This window comes from Lissotriton helveticus, chromosome 5_1 (genome assembly GCF_964261635.1).
Source record: "Lissotriton helveticus chromosome 5_1, aLisHel1.1, whole genome shotgun sequence".
In the NCBI taxonomy this organism is placed as follows: Eukaryota; Metazoa; Chordata; class Amphibia; order Caudata; family Salamandridae; genus Lissotriton; species Lissotriton helveticus.
In genome coordinates, this window is record NC_136065.1 from 1,369,388,126 (window position 1) to 1,369,410,812 (window position 22,687).

Genomic DNA, 22,687 nt, shown 5'->3' on the forward strand with positions numbered 1-22,687 from the left:
ATCAAACCAAGCTAACTGCTTCATAGCGTTTTTAATCATAGATCTCATTTTGGAATTCTGAATTGCTCCGCTTTTTAATGACCTATCCCTGGCTGGGTCTAAGACCACATTAAAGTCAACTGCCAAAATTAACAGATCTGCATAATTTCATAATTCAGAGAGCAGATCTATAAAGGGAGCTGGATCGTCTATATTGGGGCCATAGTATTCTGCCACCTTAATTTTGTAAGCATGACACTTAATTTTAGCCAGGGCACATCTCCCGATCTTATCCACTCTACTGTATTCTAAAGAGAGAGCTGGGTTTCTTTTGATAACTATGGCTACGCCCTTGGTTAAAATTTGTTGCGTGGAGCCAACCACATCTTGAATCTAATTCCTGGACTTACACAAATTTATCAACTCGCACTCTGTTATATGTGTCTCCTGAAGTATGAGAATTTGTTCTGGGGCACCCCTCAAATATTGAAAGATCTTCTCCATCCTGTACTTTGCTCTTAAGCCATTCAGATTCCATGACAACACCCGTAAAATAATATTATGATCCTCTATTGGCTGGGCCATCTCTCTATTTGCAAAACAAAAAAACAAAAACAATTATTTTAAGAGCCTTACTTAGGTGACTTGGACATTTTTTCCCCAATGCACCCCACCCTGTGCTCCCCACCCTCTCCCTTCCCTTTCTCCCTCGTGATCCCTCCCCTGGAGAACCCCCTCTTTCCCTTTCAATGCCCTCCCTTGAGTCAGGAGTTTTAACATTAGTTACTGAATATTATCCTGGGAGAGTTTATATTATAAATTTAGTGATCTTTATATGTTCCTCATTCTACTTTAAGCCTTTAGCCGATGTGACAGGAAAGACTGAGTGGTATGCGGAGCTTTTGTTTAGCTTCTCACTTCCTCTGTACTCCCTGAGATACACTGCAAAAAAAAATTCAGCTTCCTCAACCTGCCTAAATGACTGCATTTTATTGTTATACATCACTTTTAGCATGGCAAGAAATTTAAGCTGTGCCCTGCTTTCTGAAGGGCTCTAATAGCTTCCCCAGCTCCCACTGCCTGGTTGCTGTAATTGATGAGACGTCTGATCGTATTTGGAAGATGATATCTTCTGAACTTAAATCATCTTCAGAGCTTTGTTTAAGATTTCATCCTTCAAATTGTATGTTAAAAAATGACCTAGGATCTTCCAGGGTCTAGTTTTATTTGAGTTCAACTTGAATGGGTCCCTATGTACCCTCTGAATATCGGCCATAAGAGCTTGCTCTGAAGTGTCAATTTGAGTAGCTTGTTTAATTAGTTCAACTACATACTGCTTAAGATTGCTCCCCTCGGTCCCCTCAGGAATTTAAAGCAGGAAAATGTTATTCCTCCTTTGGGAATTTTCAAGAGATTCTAACTTGTCCTGGAAACCCATTTACCTCTCTTTCAATAAAAGTTACATTTCTTGCATTTTCTTCTGAGTGAGAAGCAAGCTACACTACAGTAAGTTCCAGAGCTGTGGTCCTAGCTGCTAGTGAATCCAGTTTGTCTTCCATTTTTTCGCATGACACTTTAATATCGGCTTGTTTTTTTCTGAGACCACAAATCTGTCTCTGACTTCTTTTGTCAGCATTTGCAAGAGACCTGAGATTGATCGGGGGAAGAGTCTGATCTGCAGCGTCCCCTCTTTGGGTTGACGCTAACTCAGAGCCAGTTTCACCAGATTGACCCGCCCGATTCTCACTTAGAGAAACCAGATCCCTCAGTTTTGTCATACCTGAAATTTTAACTCCTTCGTCTGCCATTACCGATTTTAACTTAATATGCCTTCTGAGAATTCAGATACCTCTATGGGGGTGCTAACAGAAATACAACCTATCGGTTTTAGTATTAAGGTGCTGGGTGCGTTTTGGATTATGTTGCTTCAGGGAGGGGTGTTTCGTTTTTTTTTTACTTTCTAGTTTTGAAAGTTACCCATTCCCCAGTTGTTACCTTATTCTGCGAGAGTGACACTTTAATAGGTTTCTTATCAGATTGAACCCCCTGTTTTCGAATGCTGTCACAAATTTGCAAGTTTACGTTGGATGGGTTAAGACTTGCACTTCTCAATGCATATCTAGTTTGCCCCCAGACTTTATCCCTGTGGCTCTGCCACCTGTTTCGCCCTCCAGAGTCACCAGACTCCCCCAGTCATACAAACACCCCGCCGGCTCATCCACCGCGGTTGAACTTACTTTACTGCTTACCCGAGGTTGATAGAAAATTTCTCAGCCGTGTCCTCTTCCAACCTTTGGTGGGCTTCTCGTGATTCCTGTAACTCAGGAGTAGCGTTTGTGCTTACACAGTAGTGTCTTGTAAAAGTATTTATAGACTTCCAGGTGCTGATTTACAAATGGCTAGAATAAGAACACATCAAAGTCATGATGTTGCTGCTTTGCCTCTTGTGAGCTCTAGGTTTACCTGGGAGAGGATTTTTGACTAATTAGTAGCATAATGAAGTACATGAAACAATCCATCTTGCAATGGTCTGTTTCAAAGTTGCTAAACCTTGACGTAGATTGCCATAGTTTGCAAAGAGCTGATGTTTTTCTAACATCTTTTGATTTGTTGAAGTAGAAACGGAGAAACCTTTTAATTTCTAGAGAATGTAGGTAATGTTGTAGATTGATAAAGGTGAAAATCAGATACTACCTTTGGCAAGAAAGAGGGATGAGTAAACAATGCTACTCTATTTTGTTAAAAGACAGTAAAATGTTCTACTGCTGAAAGTGCTTGTTGTTCACCAACTCTGCACGCAGAGGTAAAAGCTATTAAAAAGTCAGTCTTCAATGGCAGATGTAGTAGGGAAGCTTTATGGATCGGTTCGAAAGGTCCTCCCATCAGTTTCAAAAGCACTAGATCTAGTACCCATGGCAGCGAAGGTCTATTAATTGAAGGGAGACTTTCCTAAGTCCTTTGAGAAAATATTGTATTACAGGGTTTTGGAAGAAGGATGGTTGGGAAGGTGATATCCTGTATGCAGTGCTGGCTGCAAAGGTAACTTTATTGATGAGAACTGTATATTAGATTTGGCCAAATGAAGTAGATATGGAAGAATGACCTACTCTTGGCCAGTAACCCGTTATGCCCATTGTTCAGACACCAGAAAAAAATATTTTCCACCTAACTGCATGACTTGATCTTTTGGAAGGGCACTAAAATTCTTTAAGAATACTCAGACAATCAGTTTGATGACAATTACAGCAATGTCTTGAAGGTTATTTTGTGTCTGTAGATCTCCCTCTGGAGGAGTCTTTGCCAGTTCTGTGAATTTGACTAAAGAAAGGGCAGAAGGCAGATCTTTCCAATATAATTCTTTTCTTCTCTTCTTCTGCACGCATATCCGGCATTATCTTAATCTGAGGCCCTCTCTGTCCTTAAAGAGTCCTTTTAGACATTTTGTTACAACTGTCAACATCCTTTTGCCAGATGCGATAGTGATGGGCATACCACACAGAATTTGTGTGCATCACAAGATGCCTTCTTCCTTCCACAAGGAGGACAGTTGATAAAACGACAAGGCATTCTGACAGAGGAGGTTTACTTGACGGAAGAGCTGGAAATAAGTAGAGCAAAATGTTTTTAAATTGGAAAAAAATATTTTTCAGATGTGTGAAAAGCACAAAGATCTTGTCTGGAGGTGTCAGAAAAAAGAACTATAACTGGCAATTGTCAGTACAAGGCATTTTGGGTAAATTCTTTATGGGACAGTCTCTTTATTCTCCTATTTCAATGTTAGTCTATCATGCTGCATTTTATCTTTACGCTTTGTATTTTAAAAGGTAGTCTTTTTTCCATTACCTGTGATGTAAACTCAAACGTTTTTTCATCTTCATCAAGATTTACTAGCATTCAGAAAGTAAATAACATCTCTGATATTCTAATATTGGATTTTCATAGAAACTATTTAGGATAAAGACCATTCCACAATGTTAATTCCTTTAAAGAAAATATTTTCAAAGGTGTTCCGGGGTCCACACAGGCAGCGGGGGAATTATTCAGTGCTTATGACTATCAATGAAGATCCTATGACTGCTCTGAAAGTTTCAGTAAATGCATTCACTATCCCTCCCCTGATCTTCTGGTTCCAACCACTAGATGGAGAACTAATCACCATATGTGAATCTAAAAGAGATCCACACTCAAACACAGAAAGGGTTCTATTGGATACCAGGTCCCCCTCAATATAAAATCAGCACTTATAAGATATGAAGTACTTTCCTCATATATGTATTAAAAATGAAAATAACACATTTTCCAGCAAAACAATCTTCTACAATGCAGCACAAAATGAGTTGCCACAATGAATTAGCATTAGTCAGAACCTGGAGCTTTTAGAGCTCCTCACAATGTGACATTCCAGCAGACTCATATTTTCCCTACATTGGTAATTACTTCCAGGGACTAAGAAAAATGTAGGAAATACTGAAAAGGAAAGATTAAAATCATGAAAAGGCAAATGAGCAAGGCACTCTCATGAGTCCTCAGACATTTTTATTAGACATGGCAGTGGAATTATCTCATTGTCACTGAGGTAATTTTAACTTAAAATCTAGCTTTTTTTCTCCAGGGCAAGCCTGCCTGAAAAGCAGACCGGGTTCTCAGAATATTGGAAAAAAGGGAAAACAGGATGTCCGTGGATAATATAGATATTAAGAGGTTTGACTAGTGTGTTTTAACAAAGTGTCTTCAAAACAAAAATCTCACAGTGACCTCAGTTATGGACAGGTCATTCTCGCACATTATGCATTTTCAACCAATGATAAGCATGTACTACAAAACAAATGCATAATGGGAAATGTATGCTGTGGTTCTATACATCCATCTTGGGGGAAGGGCCTAGAGGAGGGAATGGTGATGGTTCTAGGGACAGAGGTCACCACAAGTTATTATGGCACTGTAGACTAGATTGCTACTGTAGAGTCATAATACATGGTTGTCTGTTACATCTCCTATCATACCAGTCCACACAGCTGCTGTACCTGCATATTTGCAAACCCTCCATACTATGCAGCAACAAGCATGGTAAAAAGTCCTTCCATCTCAAACCATCTAATGAGATCACAAGAATACAGCAACAAAGCGTATACAGAATTTCAATGGTGCAGGATTACCACAAATTAGATCCAATTATGGGGATATTTAGAAAACTTATCAAGGTTTAAATATGTTCAGGTAAACAACACTACAGAAATCAATCAGTAGTTACAAATAGGGACTCTCCCATTCTGAAGCAAAACAATTCCCACTTAGTAACTTCACTTAAAAAGAGATACAAATGTCAAAATTTGACCAGCAAGGCCTTGAAACACTGGCACAAGGAGTGGTGAGGAGATATCACTTTGTGGCCTGTATAAATACTGACAATGCCACTAAACTGATGAAGAAGTCTTTAATGTCCCCAGCCATAGGGCACATCAGAAAGTTGTTGTCTTTGTTGGTTAGGAAGGAAAACCATGTGGAAGATTCCATCAGAGCGAGTTCTAGCGGGAATCTATCCCTGTCTCAGTCTCCATCTCGGGCAGAAGAAGTTTCTTTAGAATTCTTGAGTAGTAAGGCCCAAAAACCAACCGGTTATGCTGAATCACCGCAGTAAAGTGCCGGCCAATGTCTTTCAGCTCCTCCTGAATCAAAGAAAGGCCCCCTGCAGGATTTTGAGCAGTTTTTGGGTTCTGGGGTGAGAGACAGCTCTCCAGAAAAGACATGATCCTTTGACCTGTATATGATGAAACACCAGAAACGGCAATTAACTTTAAGGTAATAGCGGTTAGTCACCCATGCACCTCGATGTAGCACACATGTACAACCACCCATCCACTCTATTTCCCTTCTTCAGTTTGTTACTGTTCACTGCCAACTGGTTAGGATGCACAAAATTATTTGATATTTAAGGTGGATGGAGCACACTTACAGCCTGATTCATCAATCTCCCGTTTTGCGAGCCCCTAATAGCGATTCATAAGGAATCGCTATTAAGGACTTGCAAAACGAGATTCATGTAGAAATTGCATAAAGAAATGCGATTCCTACACATTCCTTATTTGCGATTAGCTAATTGCTAATCGCAAATAAAGAATAACTCCCCATTCATTCCTATGGGCCTACAGGCCCATAGGAATGAATGGGGAGTTATTCCTTATTTGCAATTAGCAATTAGCTAATCGCAAATAAGGATGCGATTTCAAGGGTGCAGGGGTGTCCAAATGACACCCTGTAGCACCCCTGAAATGTAATCTACATTGGTGTTGCGCACACACATGTCCAAAGGACATGTGTGTGTGTAACATGCAACTTAGAAAAATGCATTTAAATGTATTTTTCTACGTTTTTGCTATTTACCGAGAGGTCTGACCTCTCGGTAAATAGCGGCCCAAAATTGCATTTTCGCAATTTTAAAATGCTTCATGAATTGCATTTAAGGAATCTCAAATAGAGATTCCTTAAATACAATTCTTCGTAAATGTGCGAATTCTTAAATAGCGAATTTTGCATTTGGGATGATGAATCCCAAATGCAAAAATTGCACTCGCAAAAGGCAAGATTCTGAGAATCTTGCCCTTTGCGAGTGCAATTTAGCTTGATGAATCAGGCTGTTTGTCTCAATCATAAGGAAGAAAACAAGTTACTTACCTGTAACTTTGGTTCCCCAGTATTCGTAACTTTCATAGATTCCCATGCTTTGTATCATTCCCCGTCGTCGGAATGGGAGTCTCGGTAACAAAAATACCATAGCTGTAGGTACAAAAGACCAAGGAAAAAGGCCTAGGCCTCATTCCCTTTTGTAGCATATCACCCTCTTTGTGTAAAAGAGACCAAACTTAGGCCTCAGCCAATCAGAAGTGACTCACCCCTTAGAACCTTCCTGAAGGAACCTCAGAGCCTCAGATTTTCGTAGCCATTGTGTACTTAGACACCATATCTGTTGTAGGCTGAGCTTTCCTCGGGGAGGTGGGCGGGCGCATGGGAATCTATGAAAGTTACCAATACTGGGGAACCAAAGTTACAGGTAAGTAACTTGTTTTCTTACCCCAGTATTGGAACTTTCATAGATTCCCATGCTTTGTATCAGAGTAGCAAGCAGTTGGTAACACAACCACATTTTGCATCATCACAATATAGCAATAGGCAACATGACATAAAGATACAAAATGTGAAAGACGGAAGGTGGGAAAGAAAGGAAAGCTCACCAATCATTGGAAGAGGTTCCTCAGGACAGCCTGTCCCACTGCCGCATCATCTTGTTGTAGGGACTCCAAACAGTAATGCCTGGTAAAGGTGTGAATGCTGCTCCAGGTAGCAGCTCTGCAAATGTCTTTGAGCTGCACCCCTGCGAAGTGGGCTGTAGAAGAAGCCACAGATCTCGTGGAATGTGCTCGAATCTTTCCAGTCAGAGGTTTTCCTGCAGCAGTGTGACAATGCAGAATGGCACTCGTGATCCATCTTGAAATGCCCTGCTTGGAAAGAGGAAGGCCCTTGCTTGGACCTCCGAAGGCCACAAATAACTGAGAGGTCTTTCGGAAACTCTTAGTACGCTCCAAGTAGAATTTCAAACACCCTTGCACATCGAGCGAATGCAATGCTCTCTCTGCTGGTGTAGCCGGTTGAGGAAAGAACGCCTTCAGAATGACCGGCTCATTCAAGTGAAAGTCCGAGGGAACTTTAGGCATAAACCTCGGATTAGTTTGTTTCTCTTGAATTGAAGGAAAGGTTCTTGGATAGTTAAGGCCTGCAATTCTCCAACACGCCTAGCTGACGTGAGAGCAAGAAGAAGAGCCAATTTCCAGGAAAGGTATTTCATGTCAGAACGATGGATTGGTTCAAACGGGCCCTTCATGAGTTGGGAAAGGACTAGATTCAGATGCCATGTCGGAGGAGGCGATCTCACTGGTGGATAAACTCTGAACAAGCCCTTTAGAAATTGCTTGACAATTCTGGAGGACCACAAGGAGGGTCCAGATCCAGTCCTCCTGAACCTTGATATTGCCGCCAAATGGACCTTAATTGATGAATGGGCTAGTCCCGACTTGGCCATGGACAGCAGATAAGGAAGGATCTGATGAGGCTTGGAAGCGAAAGGATCAATGCCTTCTTTCTTGCACCAGCAACAAAATCTCTTCCACTTAAGACGGTAAGTCCTGTTCGTAGAAGGAGCTCGTGCCTGAGAAAGGACCTCCTTAATCTCACTTGAAATGGGTAGGTTCATAAATTCTCGCAGCTCAGGAGCCATGCAGTCAGGTGTAATGACTGCGGATCTGGGTGCCAAACTTGTCCCTCGGACATCGTGAGGAGATCTGGAATAACCTCCAAAGGAAGAGGAGGGGCTATCAACAGCAGATGGAGTTCCGTGAACCAGAACTGCCTCGGCCAAGCAGGGGCTATAAGGATCATCCTGCACGGCTCCACCTTGATGTGGAGAAGTGTGGCTCAGGGGTTAGAGGCAGCAGACCCGGAAGCTGAGATCGGTCCTGGACCAGGGTTCAATTCCCCGCCTCGGCGGGGTCGGGCTAAAAATTCCACGGACTCGATAATTCTCGCCCCGGTGCCTCCTCGACTCACGGGTTCACACTCTGCGACTCTGGGCAATAGCTTGCTTAATCTCCACAACGGCCCCTCGTGGCGGGATGCCTGACTTTCACCTTGTGGATACCCTGCTATCTCACAGGGGAATACCAGGAAGGGTTCCCTAAGCAAGCGCCGGGAAACCCACTGCGGGTAGCTGTGCGCTATATAAGCTCAACTACATTTACATTTACATTTGATCTTCCTGATGAGCCGTGGGATCAGAGGTATGGGAGGAAAAGCGTAGGCAAATGTCCTCGACCATGCTATCGAAAGCGCACTCCCCAGAGAATCTCGATGGGGAAGCCTGCTTGCATAAGACCGGCATTTCTTGTTGGTCGGAGTGGCAAAAAGATCGATCTCTGGTCTGCCCCACTGGCTGAAGACCTCCTCCAAAACTCTCTGATTCAATTCCCATTCGTGGCTGACTGAGGATGACCTGCTCAGTCTGTTGGCGTTTTCGTTTAGGACGCCTGGCAAGTGTTCTGCCTTCAGCGATATCCTCTGAAGGATCGCCCATTCCCAGATCTGCTGGGCTTCTTGCGACAATGGACGAGATCTGGTTCCTCCTTCCTTGTTCACATAGTGCATGGCCGTGGTGTTGTCCATCCTGATAAGCACTTGTGAACCTTCCAGGCGAGGAAGAAAAGCTTGCAGAGCCAGTCGTATCGCCCTGAGCTCCAACAGGTTGATGTGGAGGCGTTTCTCCTGGGGCGACCAATGACCGCTGACATGCAGGTCTTGCATCACTGCCCCCCAACCCTCCAATGACGCGTCCGTTGTTACCACTTGAGGAGATGGGTCGCTTACGAAGGATAGACCTTGGGACAAGTTGTCTTGATCTGTCCACCATAAGGCCGCTTCCTTCATCCTTGGAGTGACCGTCACTCTGTCCTCGAATGAACCATGGACCTGTTTCCACTGGTTGTCTAGTTGCTCCTGCAGAGGACACATTCTCAGTCTGCAATGGAGAATTAGTGGGATACACGATAAAATTACCCCCAGTAGAGACTTGTAGCGGCGAACTGAAAGACACTTTTTTGTTTGTAAGTCCTGAGACAATGTCTGTAATTTGTCTCTCCTTTCCTGAGTAGGGAAGGCTCTTGAGAGCTTTGAATCCAAGATGGCTCCCAGGAAGCGAGCCTTCCTGGACGGAACCAGGGAAGACTTCTCATTGTTCAGAGTGAGTCCCAGATTCTGAAACAAATTGGTACAAGCTTTAACAGCCTCCAGCGATGCCTCCCTGGACGGAGCTTTCAGTAACCAGTCGTCCAGGTAGGGGAAGACCTGGAAATGGTTCCTTCACAGGAAAGCTGCTACTGGCGCCAGAACCTTTGTGAAAATTCTTGGGGCTGAACGGAGTCCAAAGGGTAAGACCCTGAACTGAAAATGGCTCTTGGCTACTGTGAATCACAGAAACCTTCTGTGTGCTGGGTGAATCGGAACGTGGAAATACGGATCCTCGAGATCGAGCGTGGCCATGAAATCCCCCGAGCTGATAAGCTTCAAGATGTCCTGGAGAGAGACCATCCGGAAGGACAGGGAGATGAGATAGGTGTTTAGCTCCCTGAGGTCTAAAATGGGGCGCCACTTCTCTAGCGTCTTCTTTACCAGGAAGAACCTGGAATAAAATCCTTGCCCCCTTTGGTTTGAGGGGACGGGCTCTATCGCTCTCTTCCGGAGCATCTGTCGGACCTCGAGCCGCAGGAGACGCTGGTGTTTCGATGGAATGGCTGCCGGGGTCTTGGGTGGAGGGACTTGCGTGAATTCCAAGTTATGCCCTTTCCGAATGATGTTGAGCACCCAACGGTCCGATGTTATCCTGGACCAGTTGTGACGGTATTTGGTGACCCTGCCTCCAACTGATGATCTCGTGAAGGAGGGTCCAGTAGGAAGAACCAGGAGGCCGCTATTGGCATTTGGACGAATCTCGCCCTCGTTCAGCTTGTTTTCCCTTATTGTAAGGCCTGGAGTAGTTGGTAGACTGGCCCTGCCGCTGTTGATAAGGCTGACAGTATTGCTGGGAACCTGAGCCCGTGGTGGAATAGCGCTGTTGTTGTTGATATGATCCTCTGTAGTTACCACCTCTACCTCTGGATCCTTTAAAAGGAGACTTTCTGTATTGAAGGGTCCCCAAGGACCTGGCAGTCTCCGTGTCCTTTTTTATTTCTTGAAGGGTGTCCTCAATTAGTTTGCCGAATAATGCTTCACCATCAAAGGGAAGATCCAGGACCTTGTTTTGGATTTCAGGCCGAAACCAAGTAGCTTTGAGCCATCCTTGGCGGCGGAGGACTGCCGCCCGAGCCAATGAACGGAACGCCGTCGTCGCAATATCCATTGCACAGTCAATGATTTCCATCGACGTTGCTTCTCCCTCCTGCAAGAACTTCTTTGCCTCAGCCGTAGACTCCGGAGGCAGCTGGTCAAGGTATGGGGCGACATCACACCAAAGCTGGCGGTCGTACCTACCCATGATCGCTAGGGCATTAGCCGCTCGCACCAGCAAACTTGCCATCGACGAGAACCTCTTCCCCACATTATCCAACCTCCGCCCTTCCTTGTCCAGAGGTGTTGTTAAGGGAGCAGAGGGGTTACGGGATTTCCTCTGCGCAGCCTGCGAGATCACAGAGTCTGGTCTTGGATGACCCGTTAAGGCTGCCGGACCATCATCGGGTGCCTTGTATTTTTTATCCAGACGCGGTAGCACAGGGACCACCGTCGCCGGGTTCTTCATGGCCTTTAGGCCCTCCTTCCACAAATGATCCACAATAGGAATGGACCTAGTTGATTTCCTAAAAGGTTCCTTGAAATCATATAAAAAACAATCCGTGGTAACCTTAGGCATGGCTAATTTGAATCTTGCAGCGGCTCTTTCCATCAGCTGATGGAAGCCTCCAATGTCCGCTGGCGGGGAATCCGCCGGATCTGGGACTGGTGATGCTGGATCCGCAATGATATATTCGTCATATTCAGTATTGGGAATAGAGTCATGATCCGACTGCTGGTCCTCATCCGAGGAATCATCATGGACCTCTTGTAACCCGGAGGAATCTTGATGGATGGACATTTGAGGCCGAGGAGAAACTTGAGCTGGAATATTAGGCGTCACTAATGAGGCTGAAATCCCTGCAGGAGTTGCAGGCGTTGACGGAACCGGAATAGGCCTACTCGCCTTAGATTTATAGTCCTGCAGCATCTTATGCAGATCTTGGAGAAAAGAAGATGGCACTGTAACCATTTCCTGCTCTGAATGATGTTGCGACTGGGCCGACTGATGATGGCCAACATTCTCGTGTCCGTACTCGCCCTCAGAGTCAGTGTCCTGGCATTTGACTAGAAGTTGGGAGGGACTATTGGCATAACTGTATGAGTCCTGGTCATCCTCCTCTGACTCCCCTTCTTGAAGAAGCATGGTTGGCAGTAGGGGAGACACACTCCTCGGAGAAGTCATCTCCGGCGTGATCTGTGTCACAGAAATGGTAATTCTCTTTTCAGAGGACAATATCGTCGACGGTTCTGTCGTCGACGGTTGTATACGCATCAACGAGATCGGGGTCGTCAAAGTAGTCGACGTGGAAATGGTCGACACGCCAGCCGTTGTCATTGTCAATGTCGTCGTCGACCCCCTCATCGACGAGGCAGTCGTCGTCGCCGTTACTGTCTACGTCGGCACCATCGTCGACGGCGAGATTGAAACTGTCGTCGTCGGCACCTTCGTCGTCGGCACCTTCGTCGTCGACACCTTCGTCGTCGTCGGCACCTTCGTCGACGACTTCGTCGTCGGCACCTTCGTCGTCGGCACCTTCGTCGTCGGCACCTTCGTCGTCGGCGTCGCCTCCGTCGACGGTGAAGAAACCGCCGTCGACGGTACCTTCGTCGACGACTCCCCTGTCGGCGGGATCGTCGACGACATCAATGCAGATTTAGATTTTTTCGTCGACGGGACTTTCGCCGTCGACGTCTTCGAGGACTTGGAACTCCTCTCAGAAGACTGGGATGAAGGTTTTTTGAAGGCTGTGACAGTCTTCTCACCTTAGCTGGTCCTACCCTCTCCTTTACACCTCGGTGAGGAGATTTGCTGGGACCTGGGCTTTCAGACCCACTGGGGGTATTTTTTGAGGCCTTGGAAGATCTTTCCATAGAAGGAGAAGGGGAACTCCTACCCCTCTTCACTGACCTTCTCGAAGAAGACATCGATACTGCATCCTCACTGTCACTAGAGACAGTATCCTTCCTGGTTTTCAGCTTATGGAGCCATGTCCAGAGTCTACCCTCACGGTCCCGGAGGGTCTTGGCCGAAAAGGTGCGACAGATCTTACAGTCCGCAGCCTGGTGGTCAGGATAGAGGCAATAAATGCAGTCTTTGTGCCTATCCTCCACAAAAAGCCTTTTCTTGCCACAGGTGGAACATGGTTTGAAAAGAGCTTTTTTCTTCACCATTTATGACATCCTGGAAGGCAGCCAACAATCCTGAGTGAAGCTGAAGATTTTGAAGAAAAAATCCTGAAATAAATCCTTTGAAGAGTAGAAGTTGAGCAGAGCTCAAAGGAGACTCCCTAAGCACAACGTGCGGTAGAAAATCTGAGGCTCTGAGGTTCCTTCAGGAAGGTTGTAAGGGATGAGGCACTTCTGATTGGCTGAGGCCTAAGTTTGGTCTTTTACACAAAGAGGGTGATATGCTACAAAAGGGAATGAGGCCTAGGCCTTTTTCCTTGGTCTTTTGTACCTACAGCTATGGTATTTTTTGTTACCGAGACGCCCATTCTGACGACGGGGAATGATACAAAGCATGGGAATCTATGAAAGTTCCAATACTGGGGTAAAAGTTACCTACTTGTAATTCTAGTTCTGTTCCAGGGGAATCCTCATCAGAATCATAAGCCCTGATTTGTCCTGACCATGTGCAGGATCCCAGAGCACTTTCCTAAAAATATATATACAAATGTACATATGTATACCTGTGCAAGGCTTTCCAGTAGAAAAAGCAAATGTCATTGCAGCCGATTAAAGGCTAAAAATTATCACATTTTAAGTTATTTTTAATTTTAAAAAGGCATCAAAAGAAACTAAATAGTCACTACATTATGAAAAACATTTTCCGTCACTTTTGTTAAACTTTTTTGTTAAGAGGATAAAGGAAGGCCATGGAGAGCAATCTTAGCCGATAGGCTGTGCTATGCATGAAAGCAACAAAAAAAAAAAATATTTGCACTGTTCCTTTAAGGGCCGTGCCACTCCTCCTGTGCCCCACTATGCCTCAAAGGTTATTATACTTTTTACAGACTGTAGAGGATTCTGGCTGCATGGACAACATGTTTAATACTTTCTTGTTGTGGGAGGTGTGAGAATTGCTTAATGAATTTGAAGAGGATTCCCTTTGAAGAGAACTAGGATTATTGGTAAGTAACTTCTCTTCCTCTTCCAGGGATCCTCATGAATAGTCATAATCAGTACATAGAGGAGCAAGCCCATGCCAGTAGAAATTGTGAATAAGAAAGAAAAACAGCACTCCTCCTCACCCAAACAAATTCATCAGAGAGGCTTGATCTAGTTGAGCTTCTGCCCTGAAGTCCAAAGCCATAAAATTGTGTTTGGTAAACTTATCAATGGATCGCCAGGTAGCAGTTTTATATATACCTGAAATAAGGGCATTTCTTAAAAGAGCTAAGGTAGCAGCCTTTTCACAGCATATGTCTTCCTGGAAAGGAGTTGATTTGTTGGCTGACAACGCTTAAAAACTATCCAATGGATTTTTTCTTTGTAAAGAAGCCTTTCCTTACAGCAACATCATTTACAAGGGGGGCGGTTGTATAGAAAATTTAGATACAGAAAAATTCTGAGACTACCAATATCATTCTGGTCTTGCTGTGGTACACAGGATTACTGTAGTTGGGATCAATGGAATGGGAGTAAAGCGTAGAGAAATTTCCCTGATCAGTCTTTTAAAAAGGCATTCCTAATAGGATAGGATAGACATTTATAAAGCGCACAAATGCAACGGCGTCTTGGCGCTAATGTAAGTAAGATGATGTCACACAGATGTCAGACTATGCCTGTAAGAACAGAAAAGTTTTAAAGATTTTACTGAAAATTCGATGATTGGGCTGCAGACGTGTGGTAGATGCCAACTTATTCCATAACTTCGCAGCACAATGGGAAAATGCCTTACCACCCCATCTGGCTCTTCTGATTTTGTCTAGCTGCATAAGGCAGGCGTTGCTCGATCTTAGTATCCTTCCTGGGATATAGGGCCTAAATAGTCTCTGCATATCCTTGGCCCCTCCACCATAGATCACTTTATGAACTGTGCATAAGGACTTAAACTCTACCCTTTGCTGTATGGGGAGCCAATGGAGGGCTCTGATACCCTTAAACGTGGAACAGCCTCTGGGGATATTTAACAGCAACCTGGCTGCCGCATTTTGCAGGGACTGCAGTTTGTTGTTCTGGGCTCTATCCATTCCCAGAAGCAGCACATTACAATAATCTAATTTAGACAGCAGTAGGCCCACTACCACTGTCTTTTGCAAAGCCTGTCCAATAAAAGGGAAGATTTTTCTCAGCTTTTTTATGATGAAGTAGCAGGAAGATGTAATGCCATTAACCTGCTCAGAGAACTTAAGCTGGCTATCAAAAATCATCCCCAGATTTCTAACCTTAGGCACCGGCTTGGGGCATTCCCCCGCCCTTGCTGGCCACCAGGCAGAGTTCCACACTGATTGTCCCGGCCCAAATTTCATGACTTCCGTCTTGTCTGCATTGATCTTTAAATACCCCTGGTTCATACAGGTCAGGATCTCCAAAAGGCATCCATGGAACCTGACCGCATTATCCTCAGGTTGTTTGGCCAGTGAGATGATTAATTGAGAATCATCCGCGTAGGAAACCATCGCAAAGCTGTGCTTCCTGACAAGTCTCGCCAAAGGAGTTATGTAGATATTAAAAAGCGTCGACGAGAGCGCTGAGCCCTGCGGAACCCCACAGGGGAGAGTGAAACCCTCTGATTGCAATCCCTGCCAATACAACTTCTGTTCTCTTCCTTCCAAAAAGGATGCCAGAAGAGCTAGTGCTGAACCCCCAATGCCAATCTCCTGCAGCCGTTGGACTAACACCGAGTGGTTTACGGTGTCGAAAGCTGCCGACAGATCCAGCAAGACGAGAATCGCCTTACCCCCTCTGTCGACAGTCTTCCGAATCTCCTCAGTTGCTACCGGAAGGACAGTTTCTGTGGAATGGTGGGATCTGAACCCATGTTGGGTCGGGTCCAGCAAATTATTGGCATCCAAGTACTTTGTAAGAGTCTTATTCAGTGCTTTCTCCAGCACTTTTGCTACCATCAGAAGACCTGCTATAGGGCGATAGTTATTCAGTTCCGAAGGATCCAACATGGATTTCTTCAGAATGGGTCTAATAATCGCTTTTTTCCAGGTGGTAGGATACTTCCCTGACTCCAGCACCTGATTAATTAAAGGGGTTAATTGGCCTACGATTTTACTGGCCCCTAGGTGCATGATTGCAGTGGGGCACGGGTCAATAGGTGAGCCTGATTGTATCGAGCCTAACAAGTTCAGGATCTCCTCATTTGTAATAACAGGAAAGCTGACTAAATTGGCATGAACTAGTTCTGCCTCAATATATGGTTCCACATCCATAGCTATACGACTTTTCTGAAGGTCATCATAGATAAGGTGCACTTTATTTTAGAAATGTGTAGCCAAGTTATTACACATCTCCTGATCAGGCTGAAACCTCTCCGCTTGCTGTGGTTTAGATAGCGAGGTGATCACTTTAAACAGCTCTTTAGCGGAGTTTCTAGCATTCTCGATCCTCTGAGTATAGAACAGCTGTTTTGCCCTCACAATAGCCTCTTTATACTGTGTAAGGGCCTGATTATATATCATTTTACTATCCTTCTTATAATCTTGCCTCCAGGAACGTTCAGCTCTCCTGCAGCTGACTTTCAGACCCTTCAGCTCTGAATTATACCATGGCGCCGAGGGCTTAAGCCTCTTAGCTGTCACCATTTTCTCCGGGGCCACAGTATTAGCTGCTATCTGAAGCCATTGATTGAAGGCTCCTACTGCACTGTCATTGGACAGACCTGCCCAACTTGGAGGCTGTCCCAGTGCAGAGTCTAAATCATTTTGGAGGACCTTCTTCCAACATCTGATTTGTATTTTTGCTGCAACATTCTGTACAACGCGCCCCTGCCAGGAGATTTTAGACTCAAAATGTACTGCTCTATGATCCGACCATGGAAGAGCGATCACCTTGGTCACGTTTATATTGTCATTATTACAAAAAATGCCGTCGAGAATGTGGCCTGCCTGATGAGTCGGTTCCGTGACCAATTGCTTGAAACCAAAGGCTGCCATATTGTCTAATAGTCTACCAGTGTCAGTGTTGTTACCTAATTCAAGGTGATAGTTAAAATCCTCAAAAATTAGCACAGAATCAGAATCCGTACAGGATTCCAGATGTGTCATTAGGGCTTGTGAAAAAGCAGCTCTAGGCCCAGGTGGACGATAGATAAGAAGACCCTGCAACTTCCAAAAGTTGCACACCTTTATAGAAAAATTAAATGCTTCTGCTGGTAAATCAGTCACAGCTTCAGTGTGCAATTTTACAAAGTCACGGCAAGTAATATCTAACTCCCCCCCCTGTTGGCTTCTCTATCCTGAAACATCACGACATATCCCTGGGGAAGCACAATGTTCCAGTCAGGATCCGAAGCCTGGTCTGTCTAGGTTTCCGTTAGAAAGAGGATATCCGGCATGGTGTTTAAAATCAGGTCTTCGACTTGATATTTATGCTTCCCCAGTGATCGTATATTTATCAGCACACATTGCAGATGCTGAGTGGTAGCTTGCACATATTTCCCCTGTGTCTCAGGGGTTGACCTATGACATGCGGTCGGCTCAATATCATAGCTTTTACAAGCGTCCCATCGTGCTCCCTTCCCCTGCTTGTGGGCAGGAAACACTCTGTTGGATCTATCCCCGAGTCCAGGATCGAGCCGATATGTACATCTGCTACAACCAGACTGCCATGTCCCTTTCAGGAGGCCAGATATCAAATGGCTTACACTCACAGTTATCAAAACCCAGCAGCTGTAACTTACTGTACGAAGTTACCTGAGAACAGCCAGGGGTCCTGACGCTAGGCGCAAGTCGGGCGCGGACGGGCGCAGACGGGCTTGCCTTTGGCGCGCCCCTTCGCGGTCGCCCCTTCGCGGTCGCCCCTTCGCGCACTTTATACTGGCTCTCAAACAACTAGCACGCCAACCCAGGTGCAGTGCAGTCCCGTTCAACTTCAGGGTACCACCAGGGTCGGAGCGGCTAGCACAGCGAGAGCAGCCAAAGACAATGCGATGAGTGGCAGGTAAAATGTATCCGAGTGAGCAAAGTATTAAAAATAGCAAAATGCCCCCAAACTTTAAGACAAAATTAAAATAAAACGTGAGAATCCTGCCATATAATTAAGGCTAGAACCCCGTCGATACAGATATTGCCAACTCTAAGCAACAGCCCTCCAACTTAATGGCTGCGCGGACGCCCCATCGCGCACTTTATACTTGCTCTCAAACAACTAGCACGCCAACCCAGGTGCAGTGCGGTCCCGTTCAACTTCTGGGTACCGCCAGGGCCGGAGCGGCTAATGGAACCTGGTTGTTAGGCAAAGCTTGGACATGTGTTGTTGTCCACAAATTCGTTTATTTGTATATAACCCCATTCTCCAAGGATGCTCTGAAGCACGACGTTGTTGGGAACTCACTTGTAGTTTTCTCGGAATACTCAAAGAGTCTGCGTGTGTTCTGGAACCCTGGCACGTGGGCTGTTGTGATGTTTGGACCCTTCGCTAATGGCCATTTCTATATTGCTTGCAGTTTGAGGGACAGAGGTTTGGCGTGTGCTTCACTTACCCCGCTTGGTAATATAATACAATGTTGCTGTGTTGTCTGTCTGAACAAGAAGGATTTTTGATTTAAATGATGGGAGGAAGGACTTCAGGGCAGGATGGGCGGTCTTCCGCTCCAACAGATTGATATGGTATGATTCTAACTACTTTGACCATGTTCCTTGTATCTGTAGATACCCTTAAGGGAAGCAAATGTTATTATGTTCAGCTTTGCGATGTCCTGATGGAAAGGAACCCCCTTTAAGAGACCGGTTTATTGACATCAGGAAGCAACAATTAAATTGCTAACCAAGTCAGTGTCAACTTATTCTTACAACTGCCAGAAGCCTGATTCCATTAGTCTTCTGGACACTAATGTAAAGGTCTAGTGAAGCATGGCAAGTGGGACTAGAAAGATACATGATACCTTCAAGCCTAGTAAAGAGGAAATATGGAGGGCAGCTAGGTGAGATGTTCATAAAAGATGCACCATTTCAGACGGATAGATACAAGTCTCCCCTCCAAAGTATACGCCTCACTACCTGGGTGTCAAAAGATGCTCCTAAGCAGTGAATCAATTGCACTTCTGCATATTGAGGTGAACATCTAGACATCACAGGATGTCTGCAGCTTGATATAAATGATTTATTACATGGCCTTGAGACACAGCCTTTATTAACCAGTCGTCTGAATATGGGTAGATGAAGATTTCTTGTTTTCTCAGATGAGCCACTTCAACTGCTATGCACTCTGAGAAAATGTGAGGACCCAACTACAGGCCAAAAGAAAGAACCTTGAATTGGAATTTGTTCTTGCATGCTACAAATGCTTGAAACATTTGAGACTCATGATGGGAATGGTTAAAAAGGCATCTTGTAATACAAGGAGCACATCCAGTCTACCTGATGAAATTGAGGGTAAATCTGGTACAACATCAGCATTCTGAATTTTATTTTTCTCATCCCAGTGTTTATTAATCTGAAATAATAAAACATTATCACTTTTGTCCTTTTTTTCAAACCATAAACTAAAAGGAATCTATTCCTGTTACTTTTTTTGGAGAGTCAGGGATCTCTCTACTGCCTGCTTTTGGAATAGTGTTTACATTTTCCCAAAGCAAGTCGTGATGTTGTTAGCAAGCTTTCTTTGGTGGTACAATAGGTATAGTGAACTTGAATTTGAGAGGATAGCTGTTCTGAAAAATATTCAAGACGTATTAGTCTTTTGTTATTAGTTGTCACTCTTTCAGATGTTTGCAATACTTCCCCTCTACAAGAATGACAGACGGCGAGGGGGGAGAGAGAGGGGTACTGCTTTGGGGGTGGGTTTTCTGCGGCTGTAGACAGTTGCTGCTTTTATTCTCTTTGGCAAATCATCAGTGCTCTTAACATTGTCTCTGTTTCAGCTGCTGTTGCTGAAGCCTCGGAGGGTATTAACCTTCAGGTTAGAAAAAAATGGTCTACCATAAGGTCTGTATGCCTTCTATACTCCTTTTTCCTTTTCAGGGCCATCACCTTCAAGGTATTCATCTCAGATTTCATACAAGCCATCCCAAAATTAGCATACGCTCAGACAGAGAATTGCCTTAGAAGACAAATACTACGTATAAGCAGAAAGGTCTACACACTGCTGCTGTGCGGTCACCTGGTTCGACATGAGCATCCTTTATTGAAGAACCTCTTGGAAGCCTCGTCAGTCTTCTCATGGTAATTTATCTCTAAATCTCTATGTGGCTTAGAGAACCCATCCAAACGGCCCAAACACACTGTGGCACTTGCTATCTTAATGTTAGCTGCTGAAATGCTACACATCATCCCACCTACTAAATGACTGTGTATAGACTCCTTGTCAGGATAAACTGGAGTAATGTGCAACAGCATGAGGCTTTCTTGACCCCAAGACTATCACCCGATCTGGAGTAAGATTCTTACTTGGGAAAATTCTGGCACTTTATATTTCTTTTGAAGCTGAAATGGGTCTGACTTCACAGATGGAAGAATAACGAATAGTTTCTTACCTCTCGGTGTAGTTTTACAGCTTGAAGACTTTCTGGATTCACTATGCTGTGCATTATTCCACAGTCTAGTGGTTGGGTCTGGATTCCTAGTATTTTTCTCTTTAAAAAAAAAATAAAAAATTGGCCCAACATTTGGTCTCCTTCCGTGACGTCAGCTCACTTCCTCTGGAAGCTCCCACCTTTGGGCGCCATCTTCGGATTCTTTTTTTTTTTTTTACTTCTCTTGTGCTATTCTTGTTTTTCCTCTTCCTTTTTCAAAGTCTTTTTCCATTTTTTATCCCTCTCCTCCTGTCTCATCTTTCTGGCGGAGATGGGTGTGTTCGTTAGTGAATCCAGAAAGTCTTCAAGCTGCAAAACTACAGTGACAGGTAAGAAACTATTCGTTTTGCAGCGTGAATCTATGCTGTGCAAAAACTTTATAGCGGTTTGCTAAGTTTGTGGCGGCTGGGTGGAAGATGAGCGTTGGTTGTTGAATATATGTTGAAGCACTTTTAGTCCTACTTGTGCTTCCTTGCTCATCTGTATATCCATGCAGTAGTGATTAGTGAACGTGTGCACTGAAGCCCATGTTGCCGCCAGGCAAATTTGTTCGATGGGTGTGTTTGCCAGGAAGGCTATTGTTGCTCCCTTTTTCTTGGTAGAGTGGGCTTGTGCCGCTCCTTGTAGTTCTTGAACTGCCTGCTTGTGGCAGAATTGTATTGTCTGTGCAATCCATCGTGCGATGGTGCTTTTTGTTACCGGTCTATCCAAGAAACTGCTTGCGAAAGACACAAAGAATTGCTTTGTTTTCCTACAATCTTTAGTTCTCTTAATGTAATGCATCACTGCTCTTCTAGCGGCCAGCGTGTGCAGTGCTCTTTCTGCGCTTGTGGATGGTTTCGGGAAGAAACTTGGTATCTGTATTGTCTGGCTTAAGTGGAACCTTGACACCACCTTTGGCATAAAGTGTGGGTCTGTTCTCATTACCACCCTGTCATTGTGAATTTGAATCTAGGGTTCTTGTAGTGTTAGCGCTTGCAGTTCGCTTACCCTGCGTAGCGAGGTGATTGGTACCAGAAAGGCTGTATTTTATGGTGAGCATATGTAGAGAGGCTTTGTGAATGGGTTCGAAAGGCGCCTTCAGAAGTTGCGTGAGAACTACATTTAGGTTCCAAGCTGGTGGTGGTACCCTTTTTGTGGGGGTGATTCTTTTGGCCCCTTCCAGGAATCTTTTAACCACCTGGGATGTAAAGAAACTTTTCCCCGTTTTCCCTCTTGTGTAGGCTACTATTGCTGCTAGGTGTACCCTTAGCGAGGTCTAGCTTAGGTTGCTCTTTAGCAAGTGTGTTAAATATCTTAGTACTGTTGATTCCCTGGTGATTTTCTTCTGTAGCTTTCCCTTTATGCGCCATTGGGTGAACCTTTTCCATTTTGCTATGTAACACTTCCGTGTGGTAGGTCTCCTGCCTCCCTGAGCACCGCCAACGTGCTCTTTGGGAGGTTTAGGTGTGCGAACTCCAAGTCTTCAGGAGCCAAGCTGCTAGGCTGAGGCTCTCCGGTTCTGGGTGGAGTACCCTTCCGTCTTGCATTGAGAGGAGGTCTCTTCTTTTTGGGAACTTGTGTGGTGGCCCCTGCACCATTTCCACTATCTGTGAGAACCAGGACTGCCTAGTCCACTGTGGTCCTACCAGTATAAGTGTCATGTTGCTTGTTCTGCACTTGCAGAGCACCTTGTGCATCAGTGGTATCGGGGGAAAAGCGTAGGCAAATGTCTTCGACTAACTTATTGATAGGGCATTTCCTTGGGATAGCTGTCTGGATGCGAAGTTTTGGCATTTTGCATTCTGGTGTGTAGCAAACAGGTCGATTTGTGGGCCACTTTTTGAATAGCTTTTGTGTCTCCTGTGTATTGAGCTCCCACTTGTGGGATGCTGATGTCTGTCTGCTGAGTGTCTGCTTCCACATTTTCCTTCCCTGGTAGATGTATCGCCAGGAGGTCTATTTGTAGTGGGATGGCCCACTTCCATATCTCCTGCGCTTGGCTTGATAGCGCCACAGATTGTGCACCTCACTGCTTGTGGATGTAGAACATCATTGTGGTGTTGTCGGTTTGTATCAACACCCTCTGTCCGTACAGTTGTCTCTGGAAGGCTTTTAGGGCAAGGAACACAGTCTTTAGTTCCAGGTAGTTGATGTGTCTGATCGCATCCGTTT

At 44.8% G+C, this 22,687-nt stretch overlaps 1 protein-coding gene across 2 annotated transcripts in view; it reads right to left on the reverse strand.

The window, feature by feature from the left end:
• Positions 1–4,495: 4,495 nt before the first annotated feature.
• The window catches only part of TCP11 (t-complex 11), a 323,210-nt gene continuing 305,018 nt past the window's right edge, over positions 4,496–22,687 (reverse strand). For both annotated transcript variants that reach the window (XM_078644306.1, XM_078644305.1), the window contains exon 10: positions 4,496–5,737. In XM_078644306.1, the coding sequence (XP_078500432.1) occupies positions 5,505–5,737 (233 nt within the window). In that variant the 3' untranslated portion in view covers positions 4,496–5,504. The remainder of the gene's footprint in view (positions 5,738–22,687) is intronic.